Raw genomic sequence first — 21,133 nt, 5'->3', positions numbered from 1 at the left:
AATCACAAAAACCTAGCCAATGCCATAGTAAAGCAAACATAATTGTATTGTGTGTTTTCAGGTTCAATAGCAGAATTGTCTTTTGATGTGTAATGAACGTCCTAATTTCCTGGAGCTATTACTACCGAATGGTATGCCAATGTTATAATACAACAGTGCAGAGGGGCAAGTACTCCATGCTAAATTCTATATCTAATCTAATGGTCAAATGGTTATTTATATAGTGCTTTTAGCAAAGTGCAGTACATAGAACATATTTAGCACAATTATCACCAAACCAAAGTCTGTATTCCTTTATCAGCCTCAAGGCTGAGTTGGCGTTGCCATGATTCGAACCTGCAGATCACACACAGATTGCAGCAACGAGTGCTCAACCGGCTGAACTATCCTATTGGCTAACATCCTTCAGAGGTCGTTTAACTGAGTATCGACTGAGGTGTAATAATCGCAATACCTAGATGCTGGACGAACCATCTACGAGGCGATACATTAAGTTAAATGCCTATCTGGATTATCACAGTGGCAGGTTTTGCCGAATTTCTATTTCAATTAACAATATAACTTTCGTTTGTTTTTGAACAGCGCTTGCACTTCCTGAAGTCAGGTTTTGGATGTTTTAATTGTAATCTTGAAGATTTGAGAGGCTAGAACACCTGTGATTGGTGTAATGACAATCCCTCACCCTTGAGCAAAGACTCTGCTGCCACTGATCATTTACAGTAATTTACCCCATTGACTGCAAGGTTAAATGGATGTAACCTAGACTGTGTAGTGATATTACACACTGGCCCTCATTACGACCCTGGCGGAGGACCATGGTGCAATTTGCACCATGGTCCATGGCGCAGAGCTGCCAACTCCGCCATGGGGGTTGGCGGACTTACCGCCCCATTCCGACCTTGGCGGGGCGGTAAGTCCCCAATCCCCATTTACCCTTCCCCATTCCCATTTTTGCACCATAGGGTATAATGGGAGTGGGGAAGGCGTTAATTACGCCACCGTAAATTACGGTGGCGTAATTAACAGGTCCCGTAGCGCCATGGATTTTTCCGCCCGGAAAAATCAGGTGAAAAAACCACCATGGCGCTACGGGAACTCGTAGTAGGGCGGAGAGGTACGCCATGCATTACGCTGGCGTAAACCCCTCTCCGCCAGGGTCGTAATGAGGGCCACTGTGTTTATAATTAGAGTGTAAATCATAAGTGTAAAAATGATCTGCCTCCGAATGATTATGCACACAGCAACGGAACTCTGAACAATACAATTGTGCAATAGTGGTTTGCTTTCACGGGGGGAAAAAAGCATTTGTTACTAAATATTAATTCTCAATTGCAACTTAGTTTTCCATCTTATTAATTATAGATTCCTCAAATTCTAGGAAAATAAATATGTACAGTGCTCCTGTTTGCTCCATGAGTATCAACACAGCAGAAGTTGAATGGAAAGAAAACATTCCTTTTATCACAGTGTGCAGTTCAGTTTCTTTTTTGAAAGGCTCCAGAGAAATGCATTCAGTTTCAGAGGTGGCTTGCAATTACATCCATGTAGATAAAAATCAAAAGAAGCCTTCTGGTTTGTCAAGTACCTGACCTTTGCACTGCCCTCTACTCTAAACCTGTGTGTAAATGTACTCAGGAAAAGAATCTGTCGTATTTACAAGATTTTCATGAGTAGAAAGGCATGGCACGCACCTTATCTGGAGGCCTGTCGACGGGTAAAGGGGTGCATTACACGTCCGTTGTCTGTCCTAATGTGAGGAAGTGTTCAGGCTGAAAAAGGAGGGTGGTAAAGTTCCTGAGTGTACTACGGTGAACGTTTGTATGGATGAGAATAACCGGGATGCAGAACAGTAGATGGGGGGGGGGGGGTGGATTGTGGGAACAGTAGTATTCTGTCCTAGTAGGTTGGGGCTTCGAAAGAGAACCAGAGGGACGGACTAATAGGGTTTGCAGGAATAGCTGGGATCGTGACATGAGCAATGGGATTGTGTGAATCGTAGTGTTTTGGCTGATCAGGTTAGGAATGTGGCAAATGATGATCTGGCACGGAAAGGAGGATGGGGAGTATTCGAATGGAGACCAGTGAAATGAGGATTCTGGGAGTTATGCTTTTTTGGTTTAACTGGTTTTGGGACCTTGGAGGATTGATTACGTATGGAGGGGTTGTTGGAGCTGGGCCGGCAAGATCTAATGGGAGGAAGTGGGGCAGATGCAATACAGCCTGTGACAGCCTCATATCTCACCCTCCTTCTCTGGCACAATATAGAGTCTTACCTGGGGTACTCCATTGAGCATAACCCCGGGCTCCCCTACCCAGGTGATCCTCCCCCACCCACTGGACCCACTCCCCTCCCTCCCCGCCCCCCGGAACTGGATTCAACAGCAAGAGCTGTGTCCTGGCCACCTGAATAAGGGTTTCTCAAGGTCTTACTGGGAGAATACCCTCCGTGTTCTCTCACAATCTATGATTTGGAATGCTTTTTCCTTGTCAAGTTTTTTTTCAAGAACAAAAAATCAACTCTGCAACTTGCATTGCTTTAAAGTATGAATCCTTTCAGATGCTGTACTGTGTCCATAGGTTTGCCACAGAATACAAGTCTTTACTTAAGAGTAATGTCAAGTACCCAGTAATGCTCTGTAGTTTTATGGCTTAACTGTTTAATGGAAACAAACATGTTTTCACTGTATTAAGTCCACCCCCACATCACTGCGCACTCTGAGCAAAAACAGAGCTAAGAAAACCTCACACGCCACACCAGAAAAGGAAACCCTCCGCTCACCTTAATAATGAAGAAGGCAGGGATCCCAGACTGGAAATCTTTAGTCTCAACTTGGGAGTCACGCTGCCATCATGAAACGCTGACTGGAATCCTCACCTCTGTCCTCTGCTGACCGTGATGCAGCTGCTCACCTCTTACGGTCTAACGTGGCGAATTCGGTAGCGGTCTGAACAAAGGTACATGAGAAAGCGTTACTGGACAGTCAGATCTTCTCTGCCAACACACGCGCGCACAGTCACCCCTGCTATACCCATAAGGCACTGAAACTAGTTTCATAGTCCTTCAAAAGCATTCAAAATAAATTGTTCAGATGAGACTTTCAAAATGTACAGCTGAAATGCAATTTAGCTGTAAATGATAGATCTTTCAAAATCAAATCTTCTCTTCAGCAAAACAGTCTTCTTTTAAAACTTGACTTCTTCCTTATGAAATTTGTTTCTTTGGGGAACCTATGCCTAAACTTGGAAACAAAACATGACCTGCTCACAAGATAACTAAAATGAAATAGTTTAGAATGTTCTGCCTTGCCCTTTGTCCTTCATCCTCCAATCACTAATCCTGTTCCTTTCCTCCATCTTGGCTAGGGAGCCCACCAACACTCTGAACACCGGCCCAAACCAACTCATAGGAAACTTCTAGAACAATTTTAAATAATTGATAAATCGTAATTAAAGTACAGTAAAGAGAAAGTTATCTATCCAGAGACCACAGACGGAGAAGAGATTAACTGACGATCTGTGCACGTTGGTCAGGGAGACTGCAAGGTGCTCTAAAAATGCAGTGGCAGGCGCCGAACATCGGCAATCGACACCCTAGACTACCAGGGGCCCAAATCCTCTCCATATCAGAACGTATCTGTGGGACATCAGGGGGTGGGAGACAAAGCGTCCACTGGGTCTTGCCGGTTTAGACAGGAACTTAGGAGAACCACTTCGTTGTCCACGAAGCTAGCTGAGGTTGAGGAAGCAGGATGAAGGAGCAAGCAAGCACTGCAGTAGTTTTGGATTTGGGAGCAATTTCTTTGCAAGGAGCGGGAACTGGATGTTGCACCATTAGTGTGGATTGAGGTGCATAATGGTTCTGTTTATGGATGGCGTGAGAGATCCATGGTGGTTGTTGTGGTCAAGAGCAGCGGGAAGGAGCAAGTGGGACAGTGGTGCTCATAGGGAGATGCAGTGTCCAATTTAAACTTCAGATGCCTCTGAATTGGCTTTTCTGAAAGATGTGTAGAGCAAGTGGTATACTTGGAAGGCCAATGAGCCAGATTTGAAATTTTGTTCAGCAGTTGGAGGGCAAGCTGAGGGGACAGATTGCAATGGATAGTTCAGAGGGTGGTAGTTCAACAGAAGGGAGCTGGGGCAGATGAATTCAGTACAGAGAAAAATGTGATTGAGCTGTCAGAATTGAGGGTCTGTACTAGTAAGTGACATTCGTTTTGGCTTTGTTTCCTTTCCTTGTAGATTCCGGAGGATCAGCGAACTGTGCACTGGATGAGAGCCTGACCAACATCCAGTGGCTTGGAAAGATGAGCTCCGATGTCTTGGGCAGCTGCAGTGTGAGGGAAGAGCTGGAAGACAAAGAAAACCATCCGCCAGAGCCAGAGGGCCCCCGAGTGAGTGGGGGGGCATTGAGGCGGGAGAGTTGGATAATCTTCATACGTTTCAGCTAGAATGGAAAATGAGGATCTAGCTTTATTGCACTGATCAGAAAAAGGCTACAGATAAGTTGCCAAGGCTTAGCAGAATTTTAGATCCTTTATTAGGATGTTTCCCTTCCTCCTTCCACTCAATTGTATGCACATTTCTAAAAATGTTTATCCTATGCTAACAATCTGAATTGGCTGTTTGAAAGATTGCCCTTTTATATGTATAGATTTTTAAAATTTCTTGCTGCAACATGAAGTAGGCCTTTCTCTCAATTTAGGTTGTGGGATGGCTATGAACTACGACGGGTGCACATCCAATATATGCTTGTAATAAAAAATTGCACAAGTATAAATTATGCTCCATGGCAAATTGACTAAGTACAATGATATTAATGTGCATTATAATCCCAATAATGGATCTAAAAGGCAATGAGGACTAAAGGGTTTGAAATTGAAGGGAGCTATTTAGCTTGTAGGATAGGATGGAAGTCCTTAGTTTTGACACCAACAGCTGCCACAAGCTAACCTTTGTCTGCCCGGCCATCTGATACTGAATACACATACGTGAACTTGCCTGTGTTTGGGGCAATCTATACTAGGGTACATCTAAACAACCTAAAAAGCAGAAGGGGTAAAATTATAAGATAAACTTATGTGAAGGTTAGATTTGCAGAAGCTATGTACTAGAACCTTGTTCCCCAATGGTAGCTCAAGGTCACTGGTTAATGCTGGATACCCAGTGCTGCATTTAGCTCCTGCTTATCCAATCTTGATTTTTATCCCTGAACTATACTCCTTGGTGTAGAAAAGTCTTATCTTTTATTTAGTAATATAAAATGACAAAATGGAGCATAAAATGCTGCTCAATCAAAATTTAGTCCTAATCCACAAAGCACTTTGGAAAATTGAACGGCATACTAAATGAATTGCAGATCAAAACGCGATTGTGCAATCCAAAGAACCTTGACCAAACAATGGCTGAACAAATCAATTCAATATTACAATTATGGCCTACCTATAACTTGTAATGGCTAGACAAATCCGTGAAGGAACAGAAGGCCACCTATTTTCGGTGTTCGCCCACACCTTTGGCAGCCTACATCAGGGTGTAAAAGAAAAGGGGCACCTGGCTATTCACTAACCTTTCCAGTTACTGCAGAATGTGTATAAACAATTGATCTGGGCAGCCCCGGTAACACAACAGAACACACTGACAATTTAATAGTGCTGATAGCAAAAACTGCCCGCTTGTAGATCAATACAGACACTTTGACTCTAGCATACAGGATAGCATAGCGAACCTAACACATTCCTAAGAAAAACAATACAATGTGCTCAACAAATTGGTACATTTTTCAACAATATAGTGATTGACAAATTGTAGCCCCTTGCATCTCGAGTATTCTAGAACAGTATTCAGTTAAAAATCAAACCTTTTTACGCCCAGTCGGCATTAAACATAGTCAACACAATAGTGTTTCGTCCTATTGCAGTTGTCATAGCTTTAGTACAAAGGCCTTCATCAGGGCAGGAATTGTGGTATTGCTTCCTCAAAGCTTGCAGTGTAGATCTACGTCAAAGTAAATGACATTTAGTTTTCTGTGTCCGGGATAAACATAAAATAAAGCTCTGTGTAGCTAAAGTGTAATCCCCAAGGGGGAAACTTACTGTGTTCTAATGTTGTAGCATGGGATGTTCAGTGGTGCCACTTTGAAGGTGGCAGTTGCACTTGCACGGCCCAAATAAGTGCGTGTATGAGCACTGATGATTAAGTGGGTAGCCTGTAGACAGCACAAGAACAAAAGGGGAGAGGGAAGGCTGTGACTGCTCAAATACTCTGTTTGAATTGAAGTCAACCTATCTGCTTGAAGGCTAAGGTAGGTAAAAACCACTTACCCTCACTGAAGTGTATGGCGCCTCTGCGGTCAGTGAGCCATCGGAGGATCCTTCTGGATGACTGTCAAAACAGGCAGAATGCCTCAAATTCAACCAATGACGAAGTCCGGGCAGCGCACCTGTATGGGATTGAACGCCAAATAAAACTGTGATGCAAATGAATATACTGCTGTCCCGGGTCAAGTGTGGCGACGGGACAGTGTTCATATAATAATCAGCGGCTGTTGTAAGTGGTGCAGAGAAAATCCTCACGCGTTACTGAATGGCATATTCTGGCAGAACCTCTGTCATGGTTACATGCGTGGAGTTCTCAGCTAATAGTTTGGTGTTCTGTGTACAAGCACCCATTGCTATGACACCCGGGGCCTCTATCAAACTTAGCAATGCGCTGAAGCAGTCTGCCATCTTGAAAGGGACCTATAATGTACAAAAAGCCTTGCGAGGCAGAAATGAGGAAGCATGCCCCAAAGTGGTGGAGGATGAAAAAAACAATAGGGTTCCGGTCACTGGAGTATTTCCCCACTGTTGTAATATTTGGGTCGTATACCTGTACACCTCCATTTCCCAAATGGAATTTTTGGAAGTATTGAACCATGCTTTGGAGAAGAGACCAGATACCAATTCTGTACCCACATCTTTCATTCTCAAATGCAGCCCGCTTGCAAAGACGGAAAATGTCTTTAAAAACAAGTGGTTCAAACAAATCGGGGGCTTAAGCATGGGAGCTACATTTGCACCTGATATTGCCAATGTATAAATGGCAGACTATGAAACGAAGCATATTTATGCAGATTCTAATCCTTACAAACTGGATCTAAATTTGGAGACGTTACATTGACTGTCCTAATATGGACGAGCACAGAGGGATGACTTTCGGTGTTACTTACACGTTGAACCAACTTGATCCCAACATAAAGTTCACCATGACATGGGACCACAATGCAATAGATTTCCTTGATCTTTATATCTACAAAGCAAGCCAAGCCTTGAAAAAACTGTTCAGAAAAGCGACAGATCGCAATAGCCTACTACATTTTGACAGCTACATCCCACAGGATTATAATATAACCTGCCTTTTGGAAAATTCCTCCGTATCCGGAGGAACTACACTGATCGAGTAACATTTTCCAAATGTGCAGAAAGACAGCGACAATCAATACTTACAAATAAGCCCAGAGAAGTTTAACAACTCAAACTTAAAGAACCATTGAAGCGACTGGTATGTTTCGCCACGTAAAGCCCCATAAGTAACATCTTGAAAAACACTATCAACAGGCACTTGCATCTTATCAAGAACACCAGTACTCTCTCAAGGAAACCTGTTTTTTGGGTTAAAAAAACAGGATTCTAATGGATTGTGTCCTCCCACGTATTCCTCATCTTGGATATATCCGTACCTTCAGCTTTGCTGCTTCGGAAAAAATGTTCTCTCCACCGGAGGGTGCTCTGCTAGAGTCTGCCGGGTCTGTCCCTCGGCAGGATCCGTCAACGTCATCTGCAGTATAAATGGCTGGAGCTGTGCCCGTTGGCTTCAGTTCTGTTTTTCTGATAGCTTTCGCTTCGTATCAAGAAAGCGCACGTATCAAGAAAACTGCACTTCAGTTCTAGTTAATGTCTACGCCATCTAACCCTTCCACGCCGAAAACTGGCTTCAAGAAATGTCAGAAATGCGTGAAGATGTCGATAACAGATCCCCATTGAAATTGTCTTTGGTGCCTCGGTCCAGACCATCGGTTAGACTAGTGTGGTTCCTGTCAGGCGATAACCAATAAAGCTAGGAATGTAGAGGTAAACTGGTGGTAGGGGAGGAGTCCTCAGTCTTCTTCGAGAAGGAAGAAAGGCTCGGCTGAGTCTAGTGAAAGACGTCACAAATCGAAGAAATCAAGGTCGAGCAATAGATCCTAGGAAGTCTTCAAAAAAATCTAACAAAAGGGTGACACCGGTCTCCCTCTTCTTCGTCTTCAGAAGAGGTTCTCACCTGCCCTTCTAAACATGATTCCCTGAAGAAGTGGGAGGGCTACAGAGCCTCAATGTTAAATCTTAGAGAATGCGGCCCAGGCCCCCCTCAAAGTCTAATGAAAGCCATGTCCCTACTCCTACTAAAAGTTACAGGGGAAGATCTCGGACAAAGATCTCTCGAAAAATCGTCAATGGCGTTGTTTAGTGGATCCTTCCTGATGCCAAACGCCTACCAGTGCAAAAACCAGAGGAAATGCTTGACAAAATGGCGTTGGATACTCATCCGCCATTAAAATAGTCATCAAAGGCTTCCTCTAAGCCTGTATTCGAAGACGTCTGAGTCCAAGATGTCGTCGGGCCACTCGAAGACTTTGAGTACTCTCAACTGTATCGAAGCTGTTACCGATGACATCGACATCCTTGTCGATTTCATTTACTCCTATTACTAAATCGACTAATATGTCGAAGGCAAGATCTCTACCACCGGAGAAGAATTTTCATCTGGAAAATAGACAGGATTTTTTCAAATCCATCTCCTCCATTTATGAGAAAATCCTCAGAGGAAGATGTTTCACCGGCGGGTGTAAAGTTTGGAACAAGGGACGTTCCTGAGGAGTTGATTGAACCTCATTCAAATATGGCAGCCCTATATGAGTGATATGTATGCAAGTGTTCTGGACACATCTCCAGAATATGAGTTTAGAAAACCTGCCCCTGCTGATCATGCAGATGCAGGATACAGGAGATTGATCAATCGGATAACAGAATTTATGGGATGGAACCGAAATACCCCTACTTACCAAGAGGATGACATGATGGACATTCTTTCGGGGGGACCTCAAAAAGACCCCATACATACTTTTCACATAGCTTTGCAAAGGAAGGTGAATACTGCATGGGGAAAACCCTGAATCGGCTCCTGCAGTAAATAAAAAAAAAAAATAAATTCACATCTAAATACAGCCCTTCTTCAGACCCTGAATATTTAAGGAAACGTCCATCACCTGAAAGTCTAGTGGTCCAGGCGGCCACATCTACCAAGAATGCAGCATACCCTAAAATTCCCCCAGACAGGGATTATAAAAAATGGACGCATGGTCCCATAAGATATAGATATATATATATATATATATATCTATCTATTTTTTTTTTTTCTTTGGGTAGCATGGCATTGAAATCTACAAATGTAACTTGCACCCTTGCAAGATTTACATACACCCTGTGGAACTGTATGGCGGCGGCAGCTGAACGCATCCCTGATGGTGAGGAACGGGAAAGTTTCCTAGCCATAGTTAAGAATGGAAAGGAGGCTATGGGGGAATGCCTCCAATCAGGTGTGGGCACTGCTGTCGGCATCAGTAGGTCCATGGCATCTAGTGCTGTGCTACGCAGATGTGTGGCTGAGTCAGGTTTTGCACCGGATGTGCATGCTAGGCTTCTCAATATGCCATTTGATGGCTTGAGGTTGTTCTGCAGCAAGGCGGATGAAGAAGCTGCAGACCCCTAAAGCGGCAGCAAAGCCACTTAGTGCCGCAATACGACATCCTCAACGCCCCAACACAGGCTCATCTTCCTGGAGGGGTCGCCCTTTCGATTTTATTCCTCATTTGGAAAAGGAAGGTGACGGGCCAGTCAAAGAGGACATAGGAAATTTCCTCTGGGGCAAGGAAAAGGTGCTAAATCTGCCCCAGCAGCAGCAACGGTCGCTTCAGTCGCGGCTGCTGCAAAACCACGAGGTTTTGACCCACAAGACCCCGGTGGGAGGCAGAATCTCTCTGCATCTGGAAGAATGGCGGGGCATTACTTCAGATGTTTGGGCACTGGAAACAGTATCCCAAGGTTTACTGCCTTCCCTTTCAGAAGAAGCCTCAATCACCTTGCGGGATACAACTCTGCAAAAATTCCAGACCCGCTCCTGTTGCAGGAAATTTTAACCCTGCTAGAGAAAGGTGCAATAGAACATGTACCTCTAGCGTATAGCAACAAGGGTTGGTACTCCCCATAATTTCTCATCCCAAAAAAGTATGGAGGATTGAGGCCCATCTTGGATTTAAGAAACTTGAACAAGTTCCTCGGGAATGACCAGTTCAAGATGGTTGCCCTGTCTCAGATCCTTCAGGCTCTCCAACTTCAGGACTGGTTGGCATCATTGGACCTTCAGGATGCTTACTTTCATGTGCCAATTCATCTCAAGCACAGAAAGTACTTCAGGTTCGCGATTGGCAACTCTCACTATTGGTTTCGAGTTCTGCCATTCGGGCTGACCTCCGCCCAAGAGTTTTCACCAAGCTGATGGCGGTAGTGGCAGCGAGTCTGGTTAATTGGGGCACGTTCTCCAGAACAAGCCCAGAAACATCTAAGCAAGACCTGCCACTTCTACAAAGACTGGGCTTCTCTGAATTTCAAGAAGTCAAATATGATACAATCACAGAAACTCCAATTTATCGGAGCAGTTCTGGATACTTTCTTGGGCAAAGCCTCACCTCCCGAAGAGGGAGCTCACCACATTATGCAGATGGTAACAAAATTCCAAAATGCCCAGCATCTGCCGGCATTCAATTTTCCTAAGGTTGCTCAGTCTTATGGCATCCTGCATTTTTCTGGTGCCAGAGGCCAGCTTGAGGATGAGATCCCTACAGTGGATCCTCAGGACACAATGGTGCAAATTTTCAGGGAAGATGCCAGATCTTTTGCAAGTCCCGACCAGAGTGGCACAAGATCTGCGATGGTGGCCTTGCAACGAACATATCCTTCAAGGAGAATCTTTTTGGCAACCATGGCCAGAGATAACTGTAGTGACGGACACCTCACTCACGGGGTGGGGAGCCCACACCAACAAACTGACAATCAGCGGTCGTTGGTCTCCATCGGAGTCCAAACTACCTATCGAGCTTTTGGAGCTAAGGGCAATCGGCCTAGCGCTGAAAACCTTTCTGCCCTCTGTACAGGGAAAGAATGTTCTGATAATGAGACGATACACTGACCATGCACTACCTCAACAAGAGAGGTGGTATAGGGTCACTACCACTGTGCAGAGAGGCAATGCATCTCTGGTTCTGGGCAATACAGGAAGGAATCGCTTTAACAACAATTCACCTAGTCGAAGAGCACAACACGGCGGCGGACGCTCTGAGCAGGCAGTGCACAGTATCCCACGAAAGGGAACTAGCTCAGGAAGTCCTTCAAGAGATGTTTGCCCTTTGGGGATCCCCGCAAGTGGATCTGTTCGCGACTGGTGCGAACTGTACTGCTCAAGGGAATTTCCCCCAAGAGCATCTCTAGGAGACGCGTTCGTGGTGGACTGGGAACTTCCACTCCTGTATGCATTTCCTCCAGTCCCTGTGATTCCTCAAGTAATCTGGAGGTTAAGAAAGTTCGGGAAATCCATGATCCTAATTGCCCCAGATTGGGTCAGGAGAACGTGGTACCCAGACCTTCTGGACATGTCAATCTGCCCTCCAATACGTCCTCCACAAAGAGGACGACCGGGTTCTCCATCCAGAGGTTAAGACACTCCGCCTTCATGCATGGTTTCTGAGAGGCTGAGATATAAGGATTGGGTCCTCTCGGATGACGGAATGGAGATTTTGCTTTTGGCCAGAAGACCAGCAACCAAATACTTGTACGGGTGTCGTTGGAATAAATTCAGTAACTGGTGTAAGGGCAACAATGTGGACCCTTTTCAATTTGGCACTCCTATGGTGCTTTCTTTTCTGTTGCATCTAGCCAATCTGGGACTCCAGATTGGAACAATAGGATACCTGGCGGTGCTTTCCATCTTTAAGTGTTCCTCCTGAAGTTTCTTATTTCAAGATACCATTGTCCAATTTATGAAGGGACTCAATAACTTGTACCAATTCCTGGCCCTGCTTGGGATTTAAACCTTGTTAAAGTTTCTAAGATGTATACCCTTTGAGCCTTTACAGTCGTGCCAGTTAAGGCTCTTAACACTGAAGACTGCTCTTCTTGTAGCACAAACGGCAGCCCACAGGGTGAGTTGCAGGCGCTTTCATGCACACCTCCTTATACTACTTTTCATAAGGACTTGGAGTTAAACCATCAATCTTCCTGAAAGTAGTTTCTGACTTTCATTTGTCACAAAACATAACACTCCCAACTTTCTACCCTCCTCCTCGTTTGGGCAAAGAGTAAGAGAGGTTGCATATACTAGACCCAAAAAAGGCTGTTTTTACATTGCAAGAATGGCAAAATTCCGCTATGCTGGGCTTTTTTTTTTTTTTTTTTTTTTTTTTTTTTTTTTTTTGTTGGGGGGGGGGGGGGGTTGTACCGGTTTTATATTGGGACTAGCGGTAACAAAACAAACTATATAGCGGTGGATTACACTGGCTATTGGAGAGTGTTACAGACTTGCTTGAAAGGACCCACCGGAAGGGCTTGAAGCTGATTCCACGAGGGGCATGGCAACTTCCGCAGCTCTTCAGAGGAGTGTCCTCCGTAATTGACATTTGCTCAGCTGAAACTTGGGCGTCAATTTATACTTTTGTTAAGAATTACTGCTTAGACTCCTACTAGTCTCAATAAGGCCTTTTTGCAAAGGCAGTCCTTCATTCCATTCATGATGAATCTAAATAGTACTCCATCCTCCAAATTGCCACTGCTTTGGGAGTCTATCAAAGATGAGGAATACGTGGGAGGACACAATCCATCAGAAGAACAAATTACTAACCAACTGGTAACGTTCTTTCGACTGAATGTTCCTCCCACGTATTCCTCATCGACCCTCCCAGCCAGTACAGTTAACATGTTTTACACTCGCAATTCCTTTTAGAGCTTTTAGTCAAAGGGACACGCCTTATTTACCAATTATTGGCTATAACATACGAAAAAACAGACCTGAGGCCAACGGGCGTGGCTTGAGCCATTTATACTGCAGATGATGTCGATGCTCAACGGATAGCGCCGAGGGACATCGACGCCACAAACTCGAGCAGAGCACCCTCTGTTGGAGAATGTTTTTTTTTTCCTTCTCTGAAGCAGCAAAGCTGAAGGTAAGGATATATCTAAAATGAGGAATACGTGGGTGGAGCATCCAGTTGAAAGAACGTTACAGTTGGTAAGTAACGTGTTCATCTCAGGGAGCAGTTGGTGCACACATACATAGAACCTAGACCACAATCCACAATAGGGAGAGCATGGGAATCACCTCCCCCGTGAAAGGACACCATAAATGTGGGAAATGCGTGTGTGCCATTTTACAGATAAACTTACTTTCGATCACTGCAACTTGCATTGGAATTTAAATACAGACCAACTGCATCAGTAAAATGGCAGTCTATTCCATCCAATGTCCATTTAAATTGATTTCAGTTGGCAAAACTACAGGACCTATAAAACAAACTATCTCTGAGCATCGCTCGTATATCTGACACCTGGTAATATACAAACCCCTCCTGGACCACTACAAGAAACTACAACACAGATCGGGATATCTTCTGGTTCAGGTTAGTGATCCCCAACATGAGAGGAGGCGAGAACTCAAAAAAATATCGATTTACAAATTGGACGGTGTCTGACATGGTTTAAACATGGCTATTGAGTGGAACGGTTTAGTCAAGAGATGTGGGAATTCAGGAGGTTTTCTCCTACGTGACATGCTTTGTGAACAAAAAATGACTAGGAAATGCAGACAATAAGCTCTGTGTATTTGGTTTAGCTAGATTCCACATGATGTATAGATAACCCTGTGAGAATAAGCAAATAAGAGGGAATAGCGGTAACCCATGACTTAATCCTTTGAAATCATTGAAGGTTAACTGTTAAGTGTTAAAATATTGCCACAAGTCAGTGATCTTCCTAGAACTACACACATGAGATGCCCTTTTGATATTTTGTGTTCTGCATTCTATCCACATTGCCACTATTGATGTAACATTGCCACTGGACTACACTGTTGGAGATTTTTTTTCTCTGCCCCATGGGCTTGTCACTATCTGTGTTATACACATGAAGTCCTGGTGACCTGACGCATAGCACCGCCATACCTGATATAGATTCATTGGTTTTCAATCACCCAGCACCCTACCCAAATGTTTAATTACAACAGTGAGGAAATAATCTAGTGATCGGGACCCTATTGTTTGTTTTTACATCCTCCAACACTTTGGGGCATGCATCCTCTCTGCCTCGCAAGGCTTTATGTACATTAAAGATCCCTTCCCAGATGGCGGACAGCTTCACCGCATCGCTAATCTTGTTTGATAGCAGCCCTGGGGCGGAGAGGGGACGTGGGTCATAGCAACAGGGGCTTGAACACAGAACACAAAACTAGGAGCTGAGAACTCCACGCACATGACCATGACAGAGGTTCTGACAGAATCTGCTATTCAGTAACACTGCTCTGCACTACCGCCCGCTGTTATCATATGAACACTGTCCCATGGCTACACTCTATCTGGGACAGCAGTATATTCATCACCAGCACGGTTTTATTTGTTGCTTTCAACCCTATACAGGTGTGCCACCCAGACTTCTAGTCATCTGGCATTGGTTGAAATTGGGGCATTTTGCCCATTTTGTCACCCAGAAGGATCCTCTGATGGTTTGCTGACCGCATGGGCGATATACTCTTCATTCAGTGAGGGTAAGTGGGTTCTTGCCTACCTTAGCCTTCGGGCAGATAGGTTGTCTTCAATTCAAACAGTAGAGAGGACTTCAGCAGTCAGCCTTCCCTCGCCCCCTTTGTTCCTGTGTTGTGTACAGGCTACTCACTTAATCAGTGCTCATGCATGCACTTAAAATAAGTGCAAGTGTAACCACTACCTTCAATGTGGCACCATTGAACATCCCCTTGCTATGACATTAGAGCACGGTACATTTTCCCCTTGGGATTACACTTTAGCTGCTTACAGAGCTTTTTTATATGTTCATCCTGGAAACAGAGCACTAACTGTCACATTTATTGTCGTAAATCTATACTGCAGGCAGTGAGGAACCAATGCCATAATTCCTGTCATGATGAAGGCCATTTTACCCAAAGCTATGAAAATTGCAATAGGCTGAAACACTATTGTGTCGACTTTGTTTAATCATGCAGACTGGGCATAAAATGTTTTGATTAACTCCATATTGTTCTATAATTCTACCTTTTGAGATGCAAGGGTCTACACGTTGTCAATCGCTATAGTGTTGAAATATTTGTTCAGCACATTGTTTTGTTTTTGTTAGGAATGTGTTAAGTTCACTATGCTATCCTGTATGCTAGATTCATCAAATTGTCTATCAATATACAAAAGGGGCCACCCTGATCAATTGTTTATACACTGCCTTTATCAGGGTCCAGGAAGTATATCAACCTAATGGGTATACAATATAAAAAGCAGTGAAGTATGACACTTATTGCAAAGCAAGTATTAAATCATCAACACAATGAAGCAACCGGATATGTCCAAAAGTGACATGTGTATATATAATATGCTCAAAGTACTGCAATAATGAAGCGGGTGAAGTGATGATGAAAAGAACAATGAATATCTAAAGGCAAAATAATTAAACCCGAGAAATGAAGGGGAACAATACCTCAATCTTAAAATATTCTGGGCAGCACTCTAAATTGAGCCGTTTGGAGTTCATATTGCAGCATTACAGCACACATCTGCAGTTGGTTTGATGGGGCTGATGGCTGCAATATTAAGGCAGGCAGTAAGCATGAAAAGTTAACTAGTACTCAACCTAAAGTGGCCAAACAAGTTCATATGGTGTGCAGTCAAAGTCGAAAACATAATGTCGAATAAAAATGTCAGACATTTTTTGTTCGAATTTTATTTTTTAATTTGTTTTTTTGGCTATAACGCTTAGAAAAAATGGGTTAAAAAAGGGGGGGTAGGGCGAACCCCCCCTTTTCAAACAAATACAAGCAAAAATAGAAATTGTAATTTATTTTTTTTTTACTTTTTTTCTCTCGACATAATGACTTTCGACATTGTCATTCGATTTTATGACTATGAACCAGTTCATATAGTCAAACCACGTGATGCATGTAGGGAATTGCCATTGTGGGAACTGTCAAGCTCTGTACAGCGCAATCGGTGTCTGCCATTGACAAGAAGCATGGCAATACAGTGGCTGACTCAAGCTGTATATGAGCGTGCATCACGTCTAACTGACCATGCTATATACCTGGGTCAGACAAATCGAGGTGCCATCTTTACTTGGTGTGCCATCATTCAAAAAGTGAGATAAAGTATATACAAGTCTGACTGGTGTGTCGATTGTGAAAATAGTAAGGCAGTTGCTAACTTAAAACTAGTAGTGTACCTGAAATTACATAGTCATGGATACTGTATATATGTCAAAGCTATATAGCATATGCTGGACTAGCTAGATCACCATGTTTGCATGGTATGCAATCATATAAACAGCCTGGTAAGCAAAAATCTACATGCTATGTATCCTTAAAGGAGGACAAGATTTAATAAGGAAAAGGGGTTCAACCCTGCCAAAATGGAAAAAATAATGAAAAGAATTGAAGTAAGAGATGGAGTGCACAATAATCAATACCCTACTTATGCGCATCAATGTGCATGTTGGTAACTGTACAAAGGATGAGAAATACCATCAAATCATAGATTAAAGTAATCAATTGATATCATTTAGTCCAGCTGTGAGCTTTGTGTATCCATTGTTCCAGCTGGCATAAGATTTGATCTAGTGATTTACAACTTTCATCTGGAATGACTATCTGTGGAACAACCCACTTCAATTCTCAAGGTGCCCACACTTTAAAAACTGTTTATTTGTAACGCGGGCCAGACCCGAGGGTATCGGAGTACAGGAGGTAAATGAATATTTTCAGTTTTAAGATTACATAGTTGCATGGTTATACAGTCAAAAGGTTAATTACAAAGGCAGGATATATGCATTCAGTGAGCATAATCAGGATGACATTACATAAAGCGGTTCAACATAATCTGGTTGTAGTGGTGTCTATTTACAGTGCAAGAGTGGGGATAATAGGAGGGTGACTGAAGTGCATTTAGTGGTCATTTTCTTTGAACCAGTTGATGTTGCGTCTGAACTTTGGGTATGTTTGGTCCGCCTTTAGTGGAGGGGGTATGGAGTGCCAGAGCTGTGCAGCCTTCACTGGGAAGCTGCTCCCTCCAGTTTTAGTCAATTTGAACCTTGGTATGATCAAGCAATTTGTATTAGCAGTTCTGGTGGGCCGGTTGGAGGATTTTCTATTGATTCTCTAAGATAGCGAGGTACAGCGTTGTTTAGGCATTTGTATGTTAGTGAGGCAGTTTTTAGCAAGATTTTGTCACTAGTGGAAATCTAGTTATTCTGTCTCCTTAACGCAGATATGCACTTTTCTGGCTATGCTTAGTGCTGCACTAAGGACATTATTCAGTAGTCCGAATTTTCCTGACCATATACTTATTGGCGCCTAGGTATAGGGCGTTACATTAGTCCAGTTTTGACAAGATAAGAGCTCTGGTCAGAATGGTACAGCTGTTTATAGATGAGAATGGTTTGCTGGCTCTTATCAGCTTACAGGTATATGCCGAGGAAGAGGCCGTGGAGTTGACCTGTTTGTCAAAGGTAAGGGTAGGATCCAGGTAGAAACCAAAGGGTTTTACCACTTTGGCGACCTTGATAGTGTTGCCATCGATGTTAAAGGAGGTGTATTTGTGATCAAGTTTGTTAAAGTTGGGCGTATTTCCCAGAAAGCTGAGTTCAGTTTTGTCGTCATTCAGGCATAGACCATGGACAGCCATCCATGCCTGGATGATGAGGTAAATGTTGTTTACCAAGGACAAATCCTTATCATAATCCCCAGTAAGTGGTATGAGAATCTGGGTATCATTTGCATAGTTAGTGTAGGTGATACCGAGATGTACCAGATCATCAAAAAGGGGCTTGGTAAAAATATTGTACATTGTCGGTGAGACACAAGAGCCTTGAGGCACTCAAGTAATGGGAATTGAGTCTGCCGCTGCTGATGGCGAGAAGACTCCCTCTGGTTGCTTAGAAAGGATTGGATCCATCCTATTGCCTTCTGGGAGAAGTGTGCTGCTGAATCAAGGTGATTACATAGGACCTTGTGGTCCACCAAGTCAAACGCTGCTGAGGGATCAAGGAGGAGTAGTAAGGCTGATTTCCCTTTTTCTCTCAGCTCGTCAATTTGGGCTTGGAGGTCAATCAGCATTGTCTCAGTACCATGTTGGGGCCTGAATCTTGATTGCTTATGCTCCAGGTAATCCTGTATTTGGAGGTAAGCCACCCTATCTCAATTTTTTTTTTTTAATAGTAAGAATGCCACTGTTATGGGCCTATAGTTGGTGGGGATAGTGGGGTCTAATGACTTTTTTGAGGAGCAGGAGTACCCAGACTCCTTGGTTATTTGGGATGGTGCCGGTAGAGAATGAGGCATTGATTAGCTTCGATATGAAGGGTGCCAGGTCTCTAGCCGCATCTTTAATGATTTGGGCAGGGCATATTTCGAGGGGATTGGGTGCTCCAGCGTATTCCATGTCTGTGACATTAATCACAACCGCTGTGCTGCTTTGGAAAATCTTTCTGCTTCCTGCGTTGATGACGTCGATGCGCTGTTGTAGAGCTGACGTCACCGGAAGTTATAAGTAGGACGCACGACTCACATAGCCTCAGTTCTGTTTTTTCCGCAAACGTGTTCGCTTCAGCGATCTCAGCATGCCTTGACTTTTCTGAGTTCTGTTCTTTCAGTTCCTCGAACCTGTTGGTTTGTGAATATCTATGTCCTCGTCTTCTACCCCCACGGCTGAGATTTAAGAAGTGTCGGGAATGCGGGACCAAGATGTCGTTGACGGATTCGCACGTCGCTTGACTCTGGTGCCTCGATGGGGACCACAACACGGATGACTGTGTGGACTGCCAGTCGATTACTTCGAAGGCCTTGCAGGAGCGTAAGAAGCTTTCTGTAGGTAAGGTGGCTAAGCCCCAGAAGTCGAGGTCCACCGGCCTTTGGACTATTTGAGGGGCGACTCTCCGCATCGCAGTCATCGGTCTAGGGGGTCTCGGCCCCAGAGTAAGTCCCGCCATTACTCTGCCTTTTCGAGGAACTCAAGGAAGCGCCGTCACCGGTCGCCTTCCTCGTCCGAGGACTCCGCCCGTCGGCGGGTTGCTTGTCCCAACAAGCATTCCACTCCTGCCGAATGGGATTCCTTCCCGAAGGAGATTATTTTTTTTCAGTCGCAGGGCTCGTGCTGTCGAAAGACGCCAGCCGTGACCGTGCTAGAGACACCACTCGCACGCCTCCGGGCTCAAGTGGTCGTCGCGATCACCGGGTGCCTTCGAGGTCCCGGTCGGACAAGGTTGGTCGCTCTAGACATGCCCGTTCCAGGTCCCGGTCCTCTACACCCTCGAGACAGTTGGAGCCTGTGAAGTCTTCGAAGAAGCCATCGGCGTCAAGGGACTCTCTCGAGGCTCTGCCTCCGAGGAACCCATCGGCGCCCAGGCTGTCGAAGGACACGCTCGGGGCTCCGCCCTCAAGGACTGTCGAAGTTGTCGGTGCCACGCTCGACACTGATTCCATCGACGCCTTTCGAGGCTGTTTTGTCGGAGGTACCCCGTGGCACAGTGTTACCCCCTAGGAAGGCTTTGGCCAAGGTTAAAAATGTCTTTGTCCCTTTATCGGTGCCCTCATTCCAGCCTCTGGATTATATTTCTGAGGTGGATGAAGGGTCTGAGGAAGGTATGGTTCCTGAGGAGGTACCTGATGAGATTTTGTCTGGGCATAGCCAGATTGAAGATCTGCGGCAGTCATTGCACGACGCCAGTAGGCTGGACACCTCTCTGGAGGTGGAGTTCTGTAGGCCTGAGCCTAGCACCCATGCCGAGTCCTCGTACCGGCGCCTTATGTCGAGGGTAACAGAATACTTGGGGTGGTCTGCGCCACAGTTGATTTTTCTGCCGGATGACCTGATGGATATCCGCGACCAAGGTCCACCAACTAACCCAGTACTGCCATTCCATATGGCCTTGCAAAGAAGGGTGGCAGCCGCTTGGACTGTAAAGACTTGCAGTGAGCAAGTCTTTGCCGCGAAAATAACATCCAGCCAGTAGCGACCCCTGCTACTTGACCACGCACCCCACTCCGGAGAGTTTGGTGCAGGCGGCTACGGCCCAACCAAAGCAGGCGTCGTACCCTACCCTACTATCCCTCCTGATGGGGACGACAAGCAGTTTGATGGCTGGGCGAAGAAAGTGTTTTCTTCAGGGGGTCTGGCTTTGCAGGCGGGCCAACTCTGTGTGTGCTTTGTCACGTTTCACGCAAACTCTGTGGAACTGTATTTCGTTAGCGGCTGATCATATTCCCGAAGGGGAGGAACGGGATGGTTTTCTTGCTATTGTGCAAGATGGCAAGGATGCTATGTGGGAGTCTGTTCATTCGGGTCAGGACATGGCCGATTGTGCCAGCCGGTCCATGGCGGCGAGCACCGTAATACGCAGGTTTGCATGGTTGCGGAAGTCGGGGTTTGCTCCTGATGTGCAAGCCCGCCTCCTCAACATGCCCTTTGATGGTGAACATCTTTTTGGCAGCAAGGCTGACAAGATCCTTGAGAGGTTGCAGACCTCCAAAGCAGCAGCAAAGTCGTTGAGCGCTGCAGTTCGCCAACCTCCGCCTTTTCGTCCTAGGGGACAGCAATGGAGGGGTAGGTTCCTTTCGATATTATTCATCCTTTAGTAGATCGAGAGGAGCTGCAAGTCAAAGGGGCCAGAGGTGGAAAACGGGGTACTCGAGGTGCCAAGGCCACTCGGGCAGTTGCCTATTTACCCTCGGGCAATGCCGCAGCCGCTTCAGCTCAGTCATGAGGCCATGTCCTATGGTTCGCCGGTTGGGGGAAGGCTGGCGCTGCATC

General features: G+C 44.9%; 1 protein-coding gene across 6 annotated transcripts in view; it reads left to right on the top strand.

Moving 5' to 3' along the window:
• The window catches only part of FOXM1 (forkhead box M1), a 293,555-nt gene that overhangs the window by 85,940 nt on the left and 186,482 nt on the right, over positions 1-21,133 (top strand). For all 6 annotated transcript variants that reach the window (XM_069628502.1, XM_069628504.1, XM_069628501.1 and 3 more), the window contains one exon: positions 4,240-4,391. In XM_069628502.1, coding sequence (XP_069484603.1) covers positions 4,240-4,391 — 152 coding nt within the window. The remainder of the gene's footprint in view (positions 1-4,239; positions 4,392-21,133) is intronic.

This window comes from Ambystoma mexicanum, chromosome 12, assembly GCF_040938575.1.
Source record: "Ambystoma mexicanum isolate Mex_15411 chromosome 12, UKY_AmexF1_1, whole genome shotgun sequence".
NCBI classification, from domain to species: domain Eukaryota; kingdom Metazoa; phylum Chordata; class Amphibia; order Caudata; family Ambystomatidae; genus Ambystoma; species Ambystoma mexicanum.
Note: the sequence above shows the minus strand (reverse complement) of the source record. Positions and strands in the feature narration are given on the sequence as shown.